This window comes from Vigna unguiculata, chromosome 11 (genome assembly GCF_037176805.1).
Source record: "Vigna unguiculata cultivar grain cowpea cultivar isolate G323 ecotype 2 chromosome 11, ASM3717680v1, whole genome shotgun sequence".
NCBI lineage: Eukaryota > Viridiplantae > Streptophyta > Magnoliopsida > Fabales > Fabaceae > Vigna > Vigna unguiculata.
In genome coordinates, this window is record NC_140802.1 from 3,114,522 (window position 1) to 3,130,758 (window position 16,237).

The window sequence follows — 16,237 nt, forward strand, 5'->3', positions numbered from 1 at the left end:
GATATAGAAAATATCCCCTCTAGAAGTGAAGTCTTCTTTTTCTAAACAATATAGTTTAATATAATCATAAAATCACTTTTCAGGATAGACATTTTACATTTTGCTTACGCTATATTATAAAAAAAATTAACTAAAAGAGATATTTATGGTGATGTATAGCAATTTGTTTCACCAAGAATAGTTACATTAATGCATGGTGTATCACCTATATTAAATACAAAGATCGAAGTTTCAGTGAATCTCCTAAAGTGTAAACAAAAAAAGCTGGAATATAAACTTCTGCATATATTTTTCTGAAAATTAAACGGGTAGAAAATTTATGGCAATTGATGGAAAACAGCTTAATGTTTGTGATGACGGGAAGACTTAAGATTCATTGGTTGAATTGACTGGTGACCATAACGTAAACCATGATTCATATGAATCGATTACTCCATCATCACGGACATCTCTGAACTCCCTCATTCAGATCACTCATTTCCATTAATCCACTCCATTTTCTACCATGGCTGCTGAAATGATTAAAGGTGCTCTTGTGTCCTCTTTCGTTCAGATCACAATTGACAATTTGGCTTCTCGTTTTGTGGACATATTTCGTGGAAATAAAAGCAACAAGAAGATGCTAAGCAACTTGAAGGTGAAGCTCCTGGCCGTTGATGTTGTGGCTGATGATGCAGAACAGAAACAGTTCACAGATGGACGTGTTAGAGAATGGCTTCTCCAAGCCAAAGATGCCGTGTTTGATGCAGAGGATCTCTTGGAGGAAATAGATCATGCACTCTGCAAAACCCAAGTGGAAGCTCAATCTCATAGTACTGCTACAAAGGTGTGGAATTCCCTCAAATCTCCTTTTGTCAGTTCCTTTAAAAATGAAATTGAATCACGGATGGAAAAACTCATTGAGAACCTAGAATATCTAGAAACACGAAGCCATGTTCTAGGTTTGAAAAGGAGTGATGATGTTGGGGAGGGATCAAGATCAGGAAGTAAATTACGATCAACATATTTGCCAAACGATAGTGTTATCTATGGCAGAGATGAAGACAAAGAATTTGTGTTTAACTGGCTAACATCTCACACTCCCAACAACTTGTCTATACTTTCTATTGTGGGAATGGGAGGGGTGGGTAAGACCACTCTTGCCCAACATGTATTCAATGATCCAAGATTGGATACTGGTGAGGATAAATTTGACTTCAAAGCTTGGGTTTGCGTCTCAGATGAATTTGATGTTTTCAAGGTATCAAAAGCAGTTCTTGATGGTGTTACTGAATCATCTAATAATAGTACAGATACAGGGATGGTTCACAAAAGATTGACAGAAAAATTGGCGGGGAAAAAGTTTATTCTTGTTCTGGATGATGTTTGGAACCAAAACCAATCCAAATGGGAAGAAGTGCAAAAGCCCCTTGTTTTCGGAAAAGGGAGTAGGATTCTTGTGACTACTCGTGATGAGAATGTTGCTGGTACCATGCGGTCAGAAGTACACCTCCTAAAGCTATTACAAGAAGAAGATTGCTGGAACGTATTTGCTAAGCATGCATTCCAAGATGATGAAACTCAACAAAATCCAGAGTGCAGGGAGATTGGCATGGAGATTGTTAAAAAATGTGAAAGACTACCTCTTGCCTTGAAAACGATGGGAAGTCTTTTATACAACAAATCTGTTTCTGAATGGAAAAGAGTGTTCGAAAGTGAAATATGGGAACTTCCGGAAGAGCGTTGTGCTATTATTCCCGCTTTAGCATTGAGCTATATCCACCTTCCTCCCCATTTGAAGGTCTGCTTTGCTTACTGTGCCCTATTTCCCAAGGATTACAAGTTTGAAAAGGAACATTTGATTGAGTTATGGATTACTGAAAATTTCCTACAACACGGTAAGAGTCCAGAAGAAATTGGCCAACAATACTTCAATGAACTATTATCAAGGTCCTTCTTTCAACGATCAGGTGATGCGGAAGAACTATTTGTAATGCATGACCTTCTACATGATTTGGCAAAATATGTTGCTGGGGACATATATTTCAGGCACGAATTTGGTCAAACAAATGAGATACAAAAAGTAACTCGGCATATTTTATTTAAACTTGGTTACTTCGAACGCTTTCATGGGTTTGGAACTTTATGTAAAACGCAAAGGTTGCGAACATTTCTGCCAACACCAGATAGGGAAATGGATTTCTTTTATTGGTTTTGCGATATGTCCATACATGAATTGTTCACCAAGTTCAAATTCTTGCGTATCTTATCGCTCTCTCATTGTTCTGACCTTGAAGAGTTACCTGACTCTGTCGGCAATCTTAAGCATCTCCGTTCGTTAGACCTCTCTTGGACTAACATAAAAAAACTATCTGAAAGTATATGCTCACTTTTCCACTTGCAAATACTGAAGTTGAACTGTTGTATGCATTTGGAGGAGTTGCCCTCAAATTTGCATTTAATCACCACTTTGTGTCGTCTTGAATTTACATTTACTCAAGTGAGAAAAGTGCCACCAGGTTTGGAAGAACTAAAGAATCTTAAAGTAAGGATGGATATATTTAAAGTTGACCATAGCATGGAGTCGGGTATTCAACGGCTAGGAAAGCTCAACAACCTTCATGAAAGCCTATCAATTCAGGGGCTGCAGGACATTGAGAATCCCCGAGATGCATTAAAAGCATATTTGGAGAATAAAACACACCTATTGAGGTTGGCGTTGGTATGGAAGAGAACTGGGAACTTTATTGATTCAAAAAGGGAAGAGGACGTAATTGAGAATCTGAAACCTCCTAAAAACTTGAAGGAGTTGTCAATCTTCAACTATGGTGGCAAACAACTTCCAAATTGGTTACTAGAGAATTCACTGTGGAATATGGTGTCCTTAGAGTTGGATGGATGTGAATCTTGCCAACGTTTACCTCCGCTTGGTCTTTTGCCATTTCTGAAGGACCTGGATATTTCAGGGTTTGATGAGATAGTGAGCATTGATGTTGATTTTCATGGGAACAACTCTTCTTCATTTCAATCCCTTGAAAGATTGGAGTTCTCCAATATGAGGCAATGGGAAAAATGGGAATGCCAAGCTGTGACAGGTGCTTTTCCAAACCTTCGAATTCTTTCTATAAAGGATTGTCGGAAATTGAAAGGACAACTGCCAAAGCTACTTGTTCCTTTGGAAAAACTAAGAATTCGAGAGTGCCAACAACTTGAGGGTTTCGCTCCCAGGGCTCTAGAATTAAAACTACATGATTGTGGAAAGGTGCAGTTGGATTGGGCTACAATGGAATGGCTCAGAATGGGTTGGCACAACATGGAAGCATCATTCTCTGAAAGCGATGGGTCTCACACTCTTGATGAGTTGGAAATTGAAGGGTCATTGATGACTCAAACACCTCTAATGACCTTTCCACTAGATTCCTTCCCAACAGTCACAAAACTTGTTCTATCTACGTTTGGTAACCTACAGATGATTTCACTTGATCAAGCTCGTCATGATCTCGAAGATCTAACAATCAATAAGTGCCCTAAACTAGAATCATTGCCTGCAAACATGCATGTGTTGCTTCCATCTCTCTGGAAATTACTGATAATAGACTGTCCAAGAATTGAGTCGTTCCCTAACGGAGGTTTGCCATCAAATCTAGAAGAGATGAAACTCATTAATTGCTCTAGACTTATTGGGTCATTGAAAGGAGCTTTCAGAGACCGTTCTTCTTTGGAAAGCTTATGGATTGAAGAACTGGATGCAAAATGTTTTCCTGATGAAGGTTTGCTTCCATTCTCTCTTACTTCCTTAACCATCCGTGATTGTCCAAATCTAGAAAAATTGGATTATAAGGGTCTTTATCAACTCTCATCTCTCAAATTATTGATTCTTGTTAACTGCCCCAACCTCCAATGCTTACCAGAGGAGGGTCTTCCCAGATCAATTTCAGATTTTTGTATAACCAATTGTCCTTTGCTCGAACAACGTTGTCGGAATGAAGGAGGGGAGGATTGGGAAAAAATTGCTCACATTCGAAATCTGCATATATTGTAGTGATGTTGTTTGTTTTTGATAGGTTATATATTTTTTCATATACATGGTTATGGCATGGTCATTGAGAGATTGTGATTTCATATGGTTATATGACATTAGTCTTACACATATAAGACCTTAGACACCACTTTTACACCAAAACCTTAAGGCAATGTTGTTATGGGTCTTTATTCTTATATGGTGTTTAACTTTGTCTTTTTCTATCCAATGTGGGACTTTTTGACTCACACTTGGACTATTCCCAACATCTCCCCTCAAGGGTGAGTCCCTTGTTGTTTTTTTTTCCTTTTTCATATGGTATATTTTCCCTTCAGGTGTATGAGTGACCCCTTTGGTTATGGTTATGCGGTCAGTCACATCGGTGACCCCTTTTGTTTATGGTGGTGGTTATGCGGTCAGTCACTCCGAACCATCGGCTCTGATACCACTGATAAGTTATATATATTTCTCATATACGGTTATGGGCATGGTTATGGCATATGGTTATTGGGAGATTATGGTTCTATATGGTTATATGACATTAGTCTTACACATATAAGACCTTAGACACCACTTTTACACCAAAACCTTAAGGCAATGTTGTTATGGGTCTTTATTCTTATATGGTGTTTAACTTTGTCTTTTTCTATCCAATGTGGGACTTTTTGACTCACACTTGGACTATTCCCAACAGTTTTGAATAGTGGTGCATTTGGTTTGACTACAATTTATTTTCTTTGGAATCTGTATCAACTACTTTTCTCTTTTGTTGGTAGTCCTAAAAAGCTTATAAAAATTCACCCCTATATTACTTTTGTGAATAAAATACTTAATAAATTATACAATTTTGTTTGAAATCCTTGAAATATATATTCATTTATATTTTGTGTTAGATATTATATTATTTCTTTTAACTTATACTTTAAATATTTTTAAATGTGTTTTTTAGTTATTTGCATCATAGTAATGGATATGTTTTTCTTATATTTTTATCGTAACATATGTTGCAAATATAGTAACATATTCCTTTGTCTGTCTATCTAATTATTCACTCTTCACGTGTGCACGACACACAGTGTCATGTCCTGCCTTGTCAATGATGATCTTCTTCCTGTATTTATTGTTTTGCTTGACTCTTATACAGATAAAAAAGGAAAATCTCCATTGAGTATCATGATTTTTTAACTGTGAAAGAGGAAATTTTGCCACAAATCAGAACTCCTTTTGGCTAAAGACTGAACTTCAAGAAAATTAGGTTTTTCAAAATTCCCTCTTTTGGGCATAAAGTCCAAAATTTGACATTAAATACGTGAAAGTTGAAAACTGTGACAAAAATTGGAACTTTTTATGTCGAAAGAGTGAACTTTTCCGACATTAGAGTTTTAAAAATGTTTATTTTTGGATAAAAGGGCGACCATTCGAGGCTTCAATACCACAAGGAAAACTTTACCAATAATCGATATTTTTTCTTGTTTGGTAGAGACTTCAAAATTTTTAAAATGTTTGGTTAGTCTTTAAGAAAACTATCGTAGGCATGAAAGAATAAAAGAGTATTTTTGTTTTTGAAAATCCGTTATATAAATTTATATTATTTTAATAGGTTTTGCTACTTAGGATGTCAACGGGACGGATAAAGTACAGGTAGTAATTCTCTCGTACCCTACCTGCTAAATAAATATTTACTCCGTACCTGTATTCATATCTATCAAATATCCGTTATGCGGATACCTGCATAATTTTTTAATATTCACGGATATTCACGGGTACCCGCAAATATTTTAAAAAAATAAAAATATTTAATAATATATTTTAATCGTAAATTCAAATAAAATACAATATATATATATATAACATTTATAAATTTCAAACAAAGTCCAAATAACTCATTTAAATAGTGTTGAATGACAATTTACAAAAAAATGAAATTTTTTTAAAAACTAATTGATAAAAAAATAGCTTATTCAAAATCAATATATTAATATTTTAATCATGTTTTTTTTAATTTAAATTAAAGTATAACGGGTACGAGTATCCACGAGTACGGATACTATGATACTCGTACCCTTCCCGTTAACATGCGGGTATTAAAAATAGTCGTACTCCGTACTCATTACCTGCGAGTATCCATTTATATACTTGTGAGTTTTATCTGTGAATAGTACGAATTTTTTTGACATTCTTATCGCTACACAATGTTCTTAGAACTGGTTAAGAATAGTTAAATGTGTTATCAAATGAATTATGACTTAATAAATATTAATATAATTTTATTTTAGTTAGAGGATAAAAATGTTCATAAGTATTATTAAATGTGTTTAATATTTTATTTGATACACACCAATAAAAAGTTAAAAAATAATAAAATAATAAAATAATTATATTTTAATGTTGTTAAAAATTATAATTTAATTAAACGTAAAAAAATTTAAATCAACAGAAAATTCAACAAAAAAATAGTGTTGAACATCTAAAAATTTACAATAAAATAAAATAAAATATGAATTAAATAATAAAATAACTATGTTTTATTGTTGCTAAAAATTTCAAAGAGATTTTTTTCTTTTGCAAAAATTAAAAATCATTTACCTTTTAAACATTTCAACTTTTCACATTTCAAGCTTTCACATATAGGTTCTTCAAGTGTTAGAAAAATATTTTTCTATTAAATTATGTCTTTAGTCTTTAATTTTGTAAGAAAATATTGATTTTGATCCCTTTATTTGTATACGTATAAATGAGTTTCCTAATTTGGAAAATGTTATCCATCATACCCTTTCTCTTCGTATGGGTTAAACGTCATTAAAGGAACGGTGACTAGGCATGATTATGAATAAATAATGACTGGGTAAAATGAGATGAGTAATGTATATTATTGTTTTTTTAATAATTAATATGTTAAAAATGTGTTAGAATAGGAGTTTTTAATTAACAGATATTGACACTCATTTTGCTGCGATATTAGGATTTTTTTTTTTCAAGGAAAATGGGAATGGAAGATCGATAGAAGATTGAGGTGTTTGGTGAAAGTTTTCATCTCTCCGGGAACGTGTTCGGTGGAATCGTGGTTTCATAGCAATCGAAGGTTGTGACTATATGTTATCATCTCAATCTCTCATGTCTCTTTTGTTCAGTGTTTTTTGTCAACGTATACTATAGGTTGTTTTGTTTTGGAAAACCGAAGTACTTATGTGAGATATTGGATGTTTAAATATTGGGGTATGTGTAGTTTAAAAATGAGTCTATGTTCCACCATGTTACAATCTGTGTTTCCGTTGTGGTCTTCCCATTTCAAAGTCGTATTCAGTTATCTGTTTAGGTGTATTATAAGTTTTAATATATGTTTATTTTTTGTCGCTATACCATAAAAGAAATGAGGAACTCTAAATGTTCATTATTCTTTTTTCATAGTCACTTAAATAGTTCTATTAATTTATATTATTTTTAATTAATATTAATATGGTAAACCTATCTGCTTTCCAACTTAATAAATATGACGTAAACAAAATAATGGCCACTCATTGATTAAAGGAAAACAGCTATGAATGATTTTTATTTATGACGGGAAGACTCAAGATACATTGGTTGACCGGTGACCATAAAGTAAAGCATCATTCATAAGAAAACGGGAAGTGATTGGTTAACAAAGTTTTTTAACAAACTTTTTGACAAATTACTAAGTAAAAAAGTATTATTTTATTATTTTATTTTGGTTAAAAAATAAAATGATAATCTATTTTAATTCCATTTATAGTAACTTTGTCAACTTTGTCAAAACATTATTTTCCTAAGAAAACAGCTTTTTACCACTCATCATCTCTGATATCTCTGAACTCACTCATTCAGATCACTCATTTCCATTAATCCACTCCATTTTCTACCATGACTGCTGAAATGATTAAAGGTGCTCTTGTCTCCTCTTTCGTTCAGATCACAATTGACAATTTGGCTTCTCGTTTTGGAGACATATTTCGTGGAGATAAAAGCAACAAGAAGATGCTAAGCAACTTGAAGGTGAAGATCCTGGCCGTTGATGTTGTGGCTGATAATGCAGAACAGAAACAGTTCACAGATGGACGTGTTAGAGAATGGCTTCTCCAAGCCAAAGATGCCGTGTTTGATGCAGAGGATCTCTTGGAGGAAATAGATCATGCACTCTGCAAAACCCAAGTGGAAGCTCAATCTCATAGTACTGCTACAAAGGTGTGGAATTCCCTCAAATCTCCTTTTGTCAGTTTCTTTAAAAATGAAATTGAATCAAGGATGGAAAAACTCATTGAGAACCTAGAATATCTAGAAACACAAAGCCATGTTCTAGGTTTGAAAAGGAATGATGATGTTGGGGAGGGATCAAGATCGGGAAGTAAATTACGATCAACATATTGTCAAAGTTTGGAGGAGTTGCCCACAAATTTGCATTTACTTACCAATTTGTGTCGCCTTGAATTTATTGGGACTAAAGTGAGAAAGGTGCCACCACATTTGGGAAAACTAAAGAATCTTAAAGTAGTAATGAATTTTAATGTTGGCCATGGCAGAGAGTTCGGTATTCAACAGTTGGGTGAGCTCAACATTGATGGAAGTTTATCAATTGGGGAGCTGCAGAATGTTGAGAATTCGAGGGATGCATTAGAAGCAGATTTAAAGAATAAAACACACCTTGCGAAGCTAGAGTTGAGATGGACAAGGATTGGGAACTCTATTGATTCAGAAAAAGCAGAACACACAATTCAGAATCTGGAACCTTCCAAAAACTTAAAGGAGTTGTTAATCTCTAACTATGCTGGCAAACAATTTCCAAATTGGTTATTGAAAAATTCATTGTGGAATATGTAGTTGAAAATTCATTGTCCTTGGAGTTATGTAGTTGTGCACCTTGCCATCGTTTACCTCCGCTTGGTTTACTGAAAGGAGCTTTGGGAGGCAATTCTTCTTTGAAAAGCTTGTGGATATCAAAACTGGATGCAGAATGCTTTCCAGATGAAGATTTGCTTCCACCAACTCTTACTGAACTACAATTTTATGATTGTCCAAATCTAAAATCCCTGAACTATAACGGTCTCTCTGAACTCTCATCTCTTAATTCACTGACTCTTCGATTGTGTCCCAACCTCGAATACTTACCAGAAGAGGGTCTTGCCAATCAATTTCATTTCTTCATGTAAGAGATTGTCCTTTGGTCGAAGAGCTTGACGACGAAGAAGGAGAAGAATGGAAAAAGGTTGTTCACATTGAAGAGGTGTTGTTAGAGTGATGTTATTTGTTTTGAATACTCATGCATTTGGTCCTCTACAATTTATTTTTCTTTTGAGTGTGTATCAATAATTACTTTCCTCTGTCGTCGGTAGTTCTGCAAAAAGTTTGTAACGAATATATCTACAATATACTTAAAATTTTAAGTACTCAATTAAATTAGGAAATATAAAATGCAATAATAGTTGCAAATACATTAATTTTAAGTTTCAGTCTGAGTCTTATGTCCCAATGATTATATTAATACGTAATTAAGAGACTAAATTTGATTATCAATAATGTGTTTGATTACTGATGATTATTTTAATTTATAATTAAGTAACCCAATTTGATTAAATATCAAGTTTTTAAAGGCAACTAGATAAGATAGTGTGATGCACAGAAAATAATTTTATGGTGTTGGTAATTATTTTTTTGCTGAGTATTAATATTTTTAAAGTAAGTAGTAATTTAATGTGATTAGTGAAAATAATGAGTTAATTTCGTGGGTTTAGTTGATATATTATTAAGTATACCGAAAGAATTAAGCATATTTATAAAGTTCAAAGTAGCTATATTTTTCCGTAATGTCTTCATTTCAATATTTAAAACATTATTTATTTTGTTAACAATAAGACAAATTAAAATTAAAAAAAAAAATAATTAAACAAGTGCGAGTGATATATTTTGTATAATTTTTAATTAAAACATTTAAATATGCAACAAAAGAACTAGTTGAGATGAAGATATTTGATTAATAAATTTTATGACATGTACAACATATTATATAATAAAAATATCTTTAATTTACTTCTCATTGTATAAAAATATAATATAATAAATTTTTTTTTTAACTAGACCTTATAATATTTTTATATTAATTCTTTAAGATCTTAAGTAAATAGATGATAGAAAAAACAATTTCAATGATAATGTCTTTAACGTCAGCATCATTCTAATGAATTCAAATATAACATATGGTTAGGAGTTGATGAGCCAAAAGATATACCTAAACAATCTGTCATTTTTCATTCTCAACCACTTGTGTGGTGAATATTTTGATTGGTTTGAATGATACCAAAAAGTTTCATAACATGTACGTTTTTTCTTATATAATAACATTCATTACAAAGTGTGAAAGAAAAAATACTTAATGCATATTATTCAAATATATGTGTTTCAACTTATCATAGGTGTGAGTAACAGAACCAACGGAAATAATATTAGAGATTTCAACCAAAATTTTTAATTTATTAGATACGAATCGGAAGAAAATTTTTTATTTCATACAAATTTATTAAGTAAATCATCATTCATAAGAAACGATTACTCCATAAGAACTGATTGCAAAACAGAAACAATTTCAAATCCACATGTGAGAGATTGGCTTCTCGTACTCAAAGATGCCGTGTTTGATGCGGAGTATCTCTTTGGAGGAAATAGATCACGCACTCTTCAAAACCCAAGTGGAAGCTCAATCTCAGTCTTCTTAATCATTTACGGAAGTCTCAAAGGGTTTTCAGTTGGTAGACTGATCTGGGAATTTGTTGTGGACAAATTATTTTTACTGTTTAATTTTGTTTCCAAAATAGCACGAGAATTGATTTTCAGAAAAAAGAAGAAGCTCGTTTTATACCTCAAACAGAGTTTAAATGTAGCCAAAAGTGAATTTACCTTCTACGTTTTTACTACTGATTGAAGTACTGCATACATCGAGTAATATGAAATGAATTTTGTTGCATTAGGAAACTGTCATTAACAAGAATATGGTATTATTGATTTAAAGAATAGGACAAAAAAAAATCATCAAAACTAGTTTGAATTGAGAGTTTGAAATCATCCTTTAGAATCTTGATTCTCTTTGATTGAGCTAAATCTGGTGTGGATTTAATTTTATAACTACTAGATATAAACTCTTTATTGTCAAGATATCAGAATTGTATAAAGTGAATAATTTCAAAATATTTATGCCAATACGATTAAGGTCCCCTATTCTCCTAAATATCGAAAAACCAGTTTTCACATTTTATTGAGACATAGAAGGAAGCTAGTATTTCAAATAAAAGCTGATGAACATTGAACCTACTAAAACCTGAATTTCCTAGGCACTTTAACATCCAGAGGGGAACCTGTTGGAGCCATTTTAAATGATGGTTCATCAGCCAAAGAAAGGTCACTGATAGTTGGAACAAAAACAATGACCATTTCCGGAATACAAATCACGAGATAATTCATTTGTTTTAAGTGTCTATCACCAGGAAATCTCCATATATGATAGTGCTAATTTGTAAAAAGGAACATGATTAAAGGTGCAGCAAGTGTGTAATAAAAGGTTAAAAGGTTATGGAAGGCAGTGAAAAATGAGTAGTTACGGTCCCTGCTTTAAAAAGCATGGGAGCAAACTCGGTTAATGATGTAAATCTGAACCCAAGAGTTCTAAACCTTTTCCTGCACAGAATGCCAAAACCAAACACTTGTATGCAAAGATAAATTTGGTTACAATAAGCATGATTTTATCTCCAGTCCAATAAAACTCCTTTTATCTGACTATGATGTATATATACCAGGCAATAACAAATATAATTGTAACCACTTTCAAATTAAAAACCTTTCTAAGCAATTTTTTTGCAATCCTCTGCATACTTAATGTGAAATGTTAACCTTCGTCTGTTAAGCATTGCTCTGCCATGGATGATTAGTGTTGGTTTCGCCAAGACTTTTGCTAGAAGTGGTTGAACCACTCGATGATGTTTGGTTTGAATTGTCTCCACCATCATGTCCAATTGTTTCATGGGGATAATAAACAGGCTTAGGAGGCATTTCAAGACTTTCAGCTCTTTCTTCCAACATATCCACAACTCTTTTCATTGAAGGACGGTCATTTGGTTTCAATTGTATACACCAAAGAGCAACTACATACATTTTTTTCACCAAAATCTTATCCTCTTCTGAGGCATCTTCTATTTGAGTATCTTTTTCATCTTTAATTTGATCATAGACCCAAAAGGGGAAGTATTGTTGGCTTGAATGTTCTGCATGAGGATTTGAGTTCCTTCTCCTACTTACCATTTCCATCAAAAGCATTCCAAAACTATAGACATCGGCCTTATTTGATACTCCACCAATATTATTGTAGAATAGTTCTGGAGCCATGTAACCCAAAGTTCCTCTAACTTTAGTTAAAGCAATAGACGTATCTTTGACACGATACAACTTTGCAAGTCCGAAATCTGAAACTTTTGGAATGAAGTTATCATCTAGAAGAATATTATGAGGCTTAATATCAAAATGTAGAATTTGCACATCACACCCTTGATGAAGATAAGCAATCCCACGAGCTATGCCAAGAGATATTTCGTATGTTTTCTCATAACTTAAAGAGATACTTTCATCCTTGGAGAAGATGTATTTATCCAACGAACCATTTCTCATGTATTCATAAACCAGAGCACGGTTTTCTCCTTCAGCACAATACCCAATAAGATGTACCACATTTACATGATGTATTCTTCCAATACTAGCCACTTCATTAATAAACTCTTCTCCATCAGCTTTTGATTTTTTCAACATCTTTATGGCTATTTCTGGCCCACTTTGAAGTTTTCCTTTGTATACAGATCCGAAACCTCCTTCACCCAATTTAACTTTGAAATCTCTGCTCATCTTCTTAATTTCTCTATATCCGTACCTAATAGGATTTAGATTGTTTTGTAGCAAAAACGTTTCAATGTTCTCATACATTGAGGAATGCCTACGTCGCCACATTTGGATAAATAATCCAAGCAAAAGGGCAACTCCAAATAGAAACCTGGCTACCACAAATATTGGAATAGGGGCTACTAAAATGAGATCTCCATCCACTTGCCATTTTGAAAAGACATGTAAACGTGTTATTCTATAGATTAGTCCTGTGAGGATAAATTTCATGGAATGTGTAAGGAAATAAACCATGTTTGGTCTAATCAGTAAGTTTGTTCAAATATGAAATCAGTAGACAAGGCATTACCCATTATGGCGAATTCAAGAAAACCTGCAAAATAACGCAATATAATAGCATCAAAACAAAAAGAACACTCAATATTCTAAGGATACTTTGGATACATATTATAAATAAGCATACTTTTTTTTTTTTTCAGAAAACGTTTATTCTAAGGATCCTAAGCATTTCTAGCATCATGAAATGCATTCAATTAACTTCTTGGTTTGTGATTTATCTGATGTTTGGATAGATCGCGTTTGTGGTTCTTCCCAAAACATCCTTTTCCAATCGATAAATCTTGGTTAATGTTGAAATAAATTTGGAGAATATCGTGAACGTATCATGGAAATCCCATTGAACATCCCTTTAAGGCTTTTTGTTTAAAAAAACTGTCAACTACTTGTTGAGCTAGAGTACAGAACTATATGCGTTTCAAAATTTATTAATGTTGATGCACAGCTTGCAGGTTATCAGAATGAATCTTACAGAAATTGTAAAGCTTACTAATGTGTCAAAATAGAAGTAATTGAAAGGAGAGAAAGCTCTTACGTGCTGTATAGATAGGAATTCCAACTACGTATCCAAAAATCCGGTGCTGAATGCCTAGAACAGAAAAAGAAAACATTAGCGTATATTGTAAAGATTAAAGCTATTTGTTTGTACAACACATTTTATTAAAATCTATACTTAATAAAAGAGACAAAGAAAAATTGCAGGGTGAATAATTTTTTCTCACCGCACTTTCCTTTTCCAAAGTCAAACTGCATAACATGGCAGTAGTTCTGATCACATCCGATTCGATGTGTAGTTTGATTGATGAAGCATCCCACACCCTTTCCACATTGATCTATACACTTAACTAGTGCCCAAGACAACCAAAACCCATTATGCAGCCACTCGTGGATATCAACATAGGAAGCAGAAACGTTGTTGCCATTGTTCCAATTTGCAAAGGTAGCAACCACTAAACGGCACCCAACCTTGATGTCCATCGTTTTGAATTCACCATGGTTGGAATAAAGAACAGCATAGACATGACCTCCAGAATTACAAAGCGTGCCATTCACTTCCACGTATCGAGAATCATCAGTCACTGGATCAGAGCAGTTTAGAAACGCTACATACGGAGGAAAACTAGAAACCCCATCCCCATTCCAGAAAGTTAGTGGATCAGTGGCGTAATTGTCAGGACCCCCAATGTAAGTGAAGCTCTTTGAAAACAAGAAATAGCGAGGAATGGAGCAAACAGTGTCCTCCACAACACCTGCATCAGTTAATTGGATTTTGTATGTCTCGTAATCGATATTCTGCACATGGTATTTCCCTGAAAACAAGGTGAACACGGTCACATTCTTCACGCAATCTAATTCGTACCTTGCAAGGCCGCAACCAGGTGAATCGCCTTTGAGTCGGAAAGGATATGTTATGTTGCGAATTTTTCCACACGAAGAAGGAGCACAGAATGGATGATCCTGAGCACCGTGTGTTTGCTGAAATAGCACAATAACGATAGCCACACGGGCAATCACTGATTGTGCAGAGCACCAAAAGGAAGATAAGAACACCATTGTTTACCTCCTCTGGTCCTGTAACTGGAACACATCTTAGTTCAATAATTCACTAAAATCAACTAATAAGGTAGGACAACTTGTTGAAATTTTATATTCAAAAGAATAATTTTGGTCCAAGTTGGTCAACGCATAATAGTAACTAAGGATCATGAACTTTCCATGTGGTTGTGGTTGTCGGGTGCTTGATTCTTCATGCACCTCCATACTTTCTTGTGCACCTCTATAGGTAAAATAAAAATACCATTTTATCCAAAATTGTTATGTTTAGAGAAAAATCAAACTAACTTGAATCAAAACAATAAATACATTAGTCGAATAAAGTATAAGACACGTTACATAATCAAAATAATAAATACATAAGTTAAATAAAGTATAAGATACATTACACGTGACACTCACACATGGTACTATTATTATCATATTAATTACATCAACAATGTTACGTAATATAATGTAAGTTTGACACAGACAATATTCTTTATTTGTTTTTGAAAATAATAAAAAAATACAAAAATACAAAAAAAATTACGAGATAATACGTGACATATTTTTTTAACATTATTCGTACAATAGTATCATAAATAACCTAATGAAATCAAATTTCATAGTTTTGAACCTAATGAGACTAAAAATATTTAAAGGACCAATTTGAAATATTTTACCGAACGAAAAACACACGTATTTAAACCAAATAGTAATAAAGGATCATGAATTTTCAAACTCTGATGAGTTTCTTCTTGCACCTCCATACTTTCTTTCCACATCTCGAATTAAAAAGATCATTTTACCCCTATTTTCTTCACATTATTATTCTTGATTATATGTTTTCTACCAAAATATTTATTAAATATCAACTAATTAAGAGATGACAAATACTTAACGACTATATTATCTAGATTGGATACTAATTTATATTCAATATAGTAACTAAGTATTATCCATAATTTTTAATAAATTTTGTAACATCTCATTTAATAACTTTTAAAATACTAAATAAAACATTATATAGTGATAACTCAAAGCTTTTAAACCCCCTTCTCATTATGTTCACAAATCAACCTAAAATTATCATAAACACGATCAGAGAACATCATTAGAGCCACTTATCGACAGGGAAATTTTTACAAGATACGCAAACCTCACATGCAATACAGATTACATCACATGCAGGGTTTTCAAGAAAAGACCGAGAAAAAAACATAATTATAACTTATTCAATTCAAGGTTCTGATCTGACAGACTTGGAGATCTCGCCGCAGTAATCACTCTGGCGGTCTCTGATTTCAAGAAGAATAAGAGAATGGTAAGATATTTTAGAGAAAAGTCAAAGGGAATTTAGAGAACGAAACTTTAGAGAGATAGTGTTTTCTAAACAATGAAATCTTTTTATGAAATTTTTATTTATATGTAAGCGGTTTATTATTAAAATAATAATAATAATAATAATAATAGGATCTC

The 16,237-nt window shown here is 33.1% G+C and overlaps 2 protein-coding genes across 4 annotated transcripts; one reads left to right on the forward strand and one right to left on the reverse strand.

The window, feature by feature from the left end:
- Positions 1-270: 270 nt before the first annotated feature.
- Positions 271-4,037, forward strand: LOC146880847 (putative disease resistance RPP13-like protein 1). Its single transcript, XM_085668761.1, has one exon. The coding sequence runs from the start codon at positions 506-508 to the stop codon at positions 4,019-4,021; it is 3,516 nt and encodes a 1,171-aa protein (XP_085524887.1). The 5' UTR covers positions 271-505; the 3' UTR covers positions 4,022-4,037.
- A 7,650-nt stretch (positions 4,038-11,687) lies between these two features.
- On the reverse strand, positions 11,688-14,841 carry LOC146880848 (rust resistance kinase Lr10-like). Of its 3 annotated transcripts, XM_085668764.1 has the most exons (5): positions 14,583-14,799; positions 13,945-14,472; positions 13,758-13,811; positions 13,236-13,259; positions 11,688-13,137 (listed from the first exon to the last, which is right to left on the reverse strand). In XM_085668764.1, the coding sequence occupies exons 2-5, from the start codon at positions 14,198-14,200 to the stop codon at positions 11,900-11,902; spliced, it is 1,572 nt and encodes a 523-aa protein (XP_085524890.1). In that variant the 5' UTR covers positions 14,201-14,472; positions 14,583-14,799; the 3' UTR covers positions 11,688-11,899. The 3 variants fall into 3 exon arrangements, with proteins under 3 accessions (XP_085524890.1, XP_085524889.1, XP_085524891.1); XM_085668763.1 differs by having other exon boundaries at positions 13,945-14,840; XM_085668765.1 differs by lacking the exons at positions 13,236-13,259; positions 13,758-13,811 and having other exon boundaries at positions 11,688-13,187; positions 13,950-14,841.
- Positions 14,842-16,237: the final 1,396 nt, after the last annotated feature.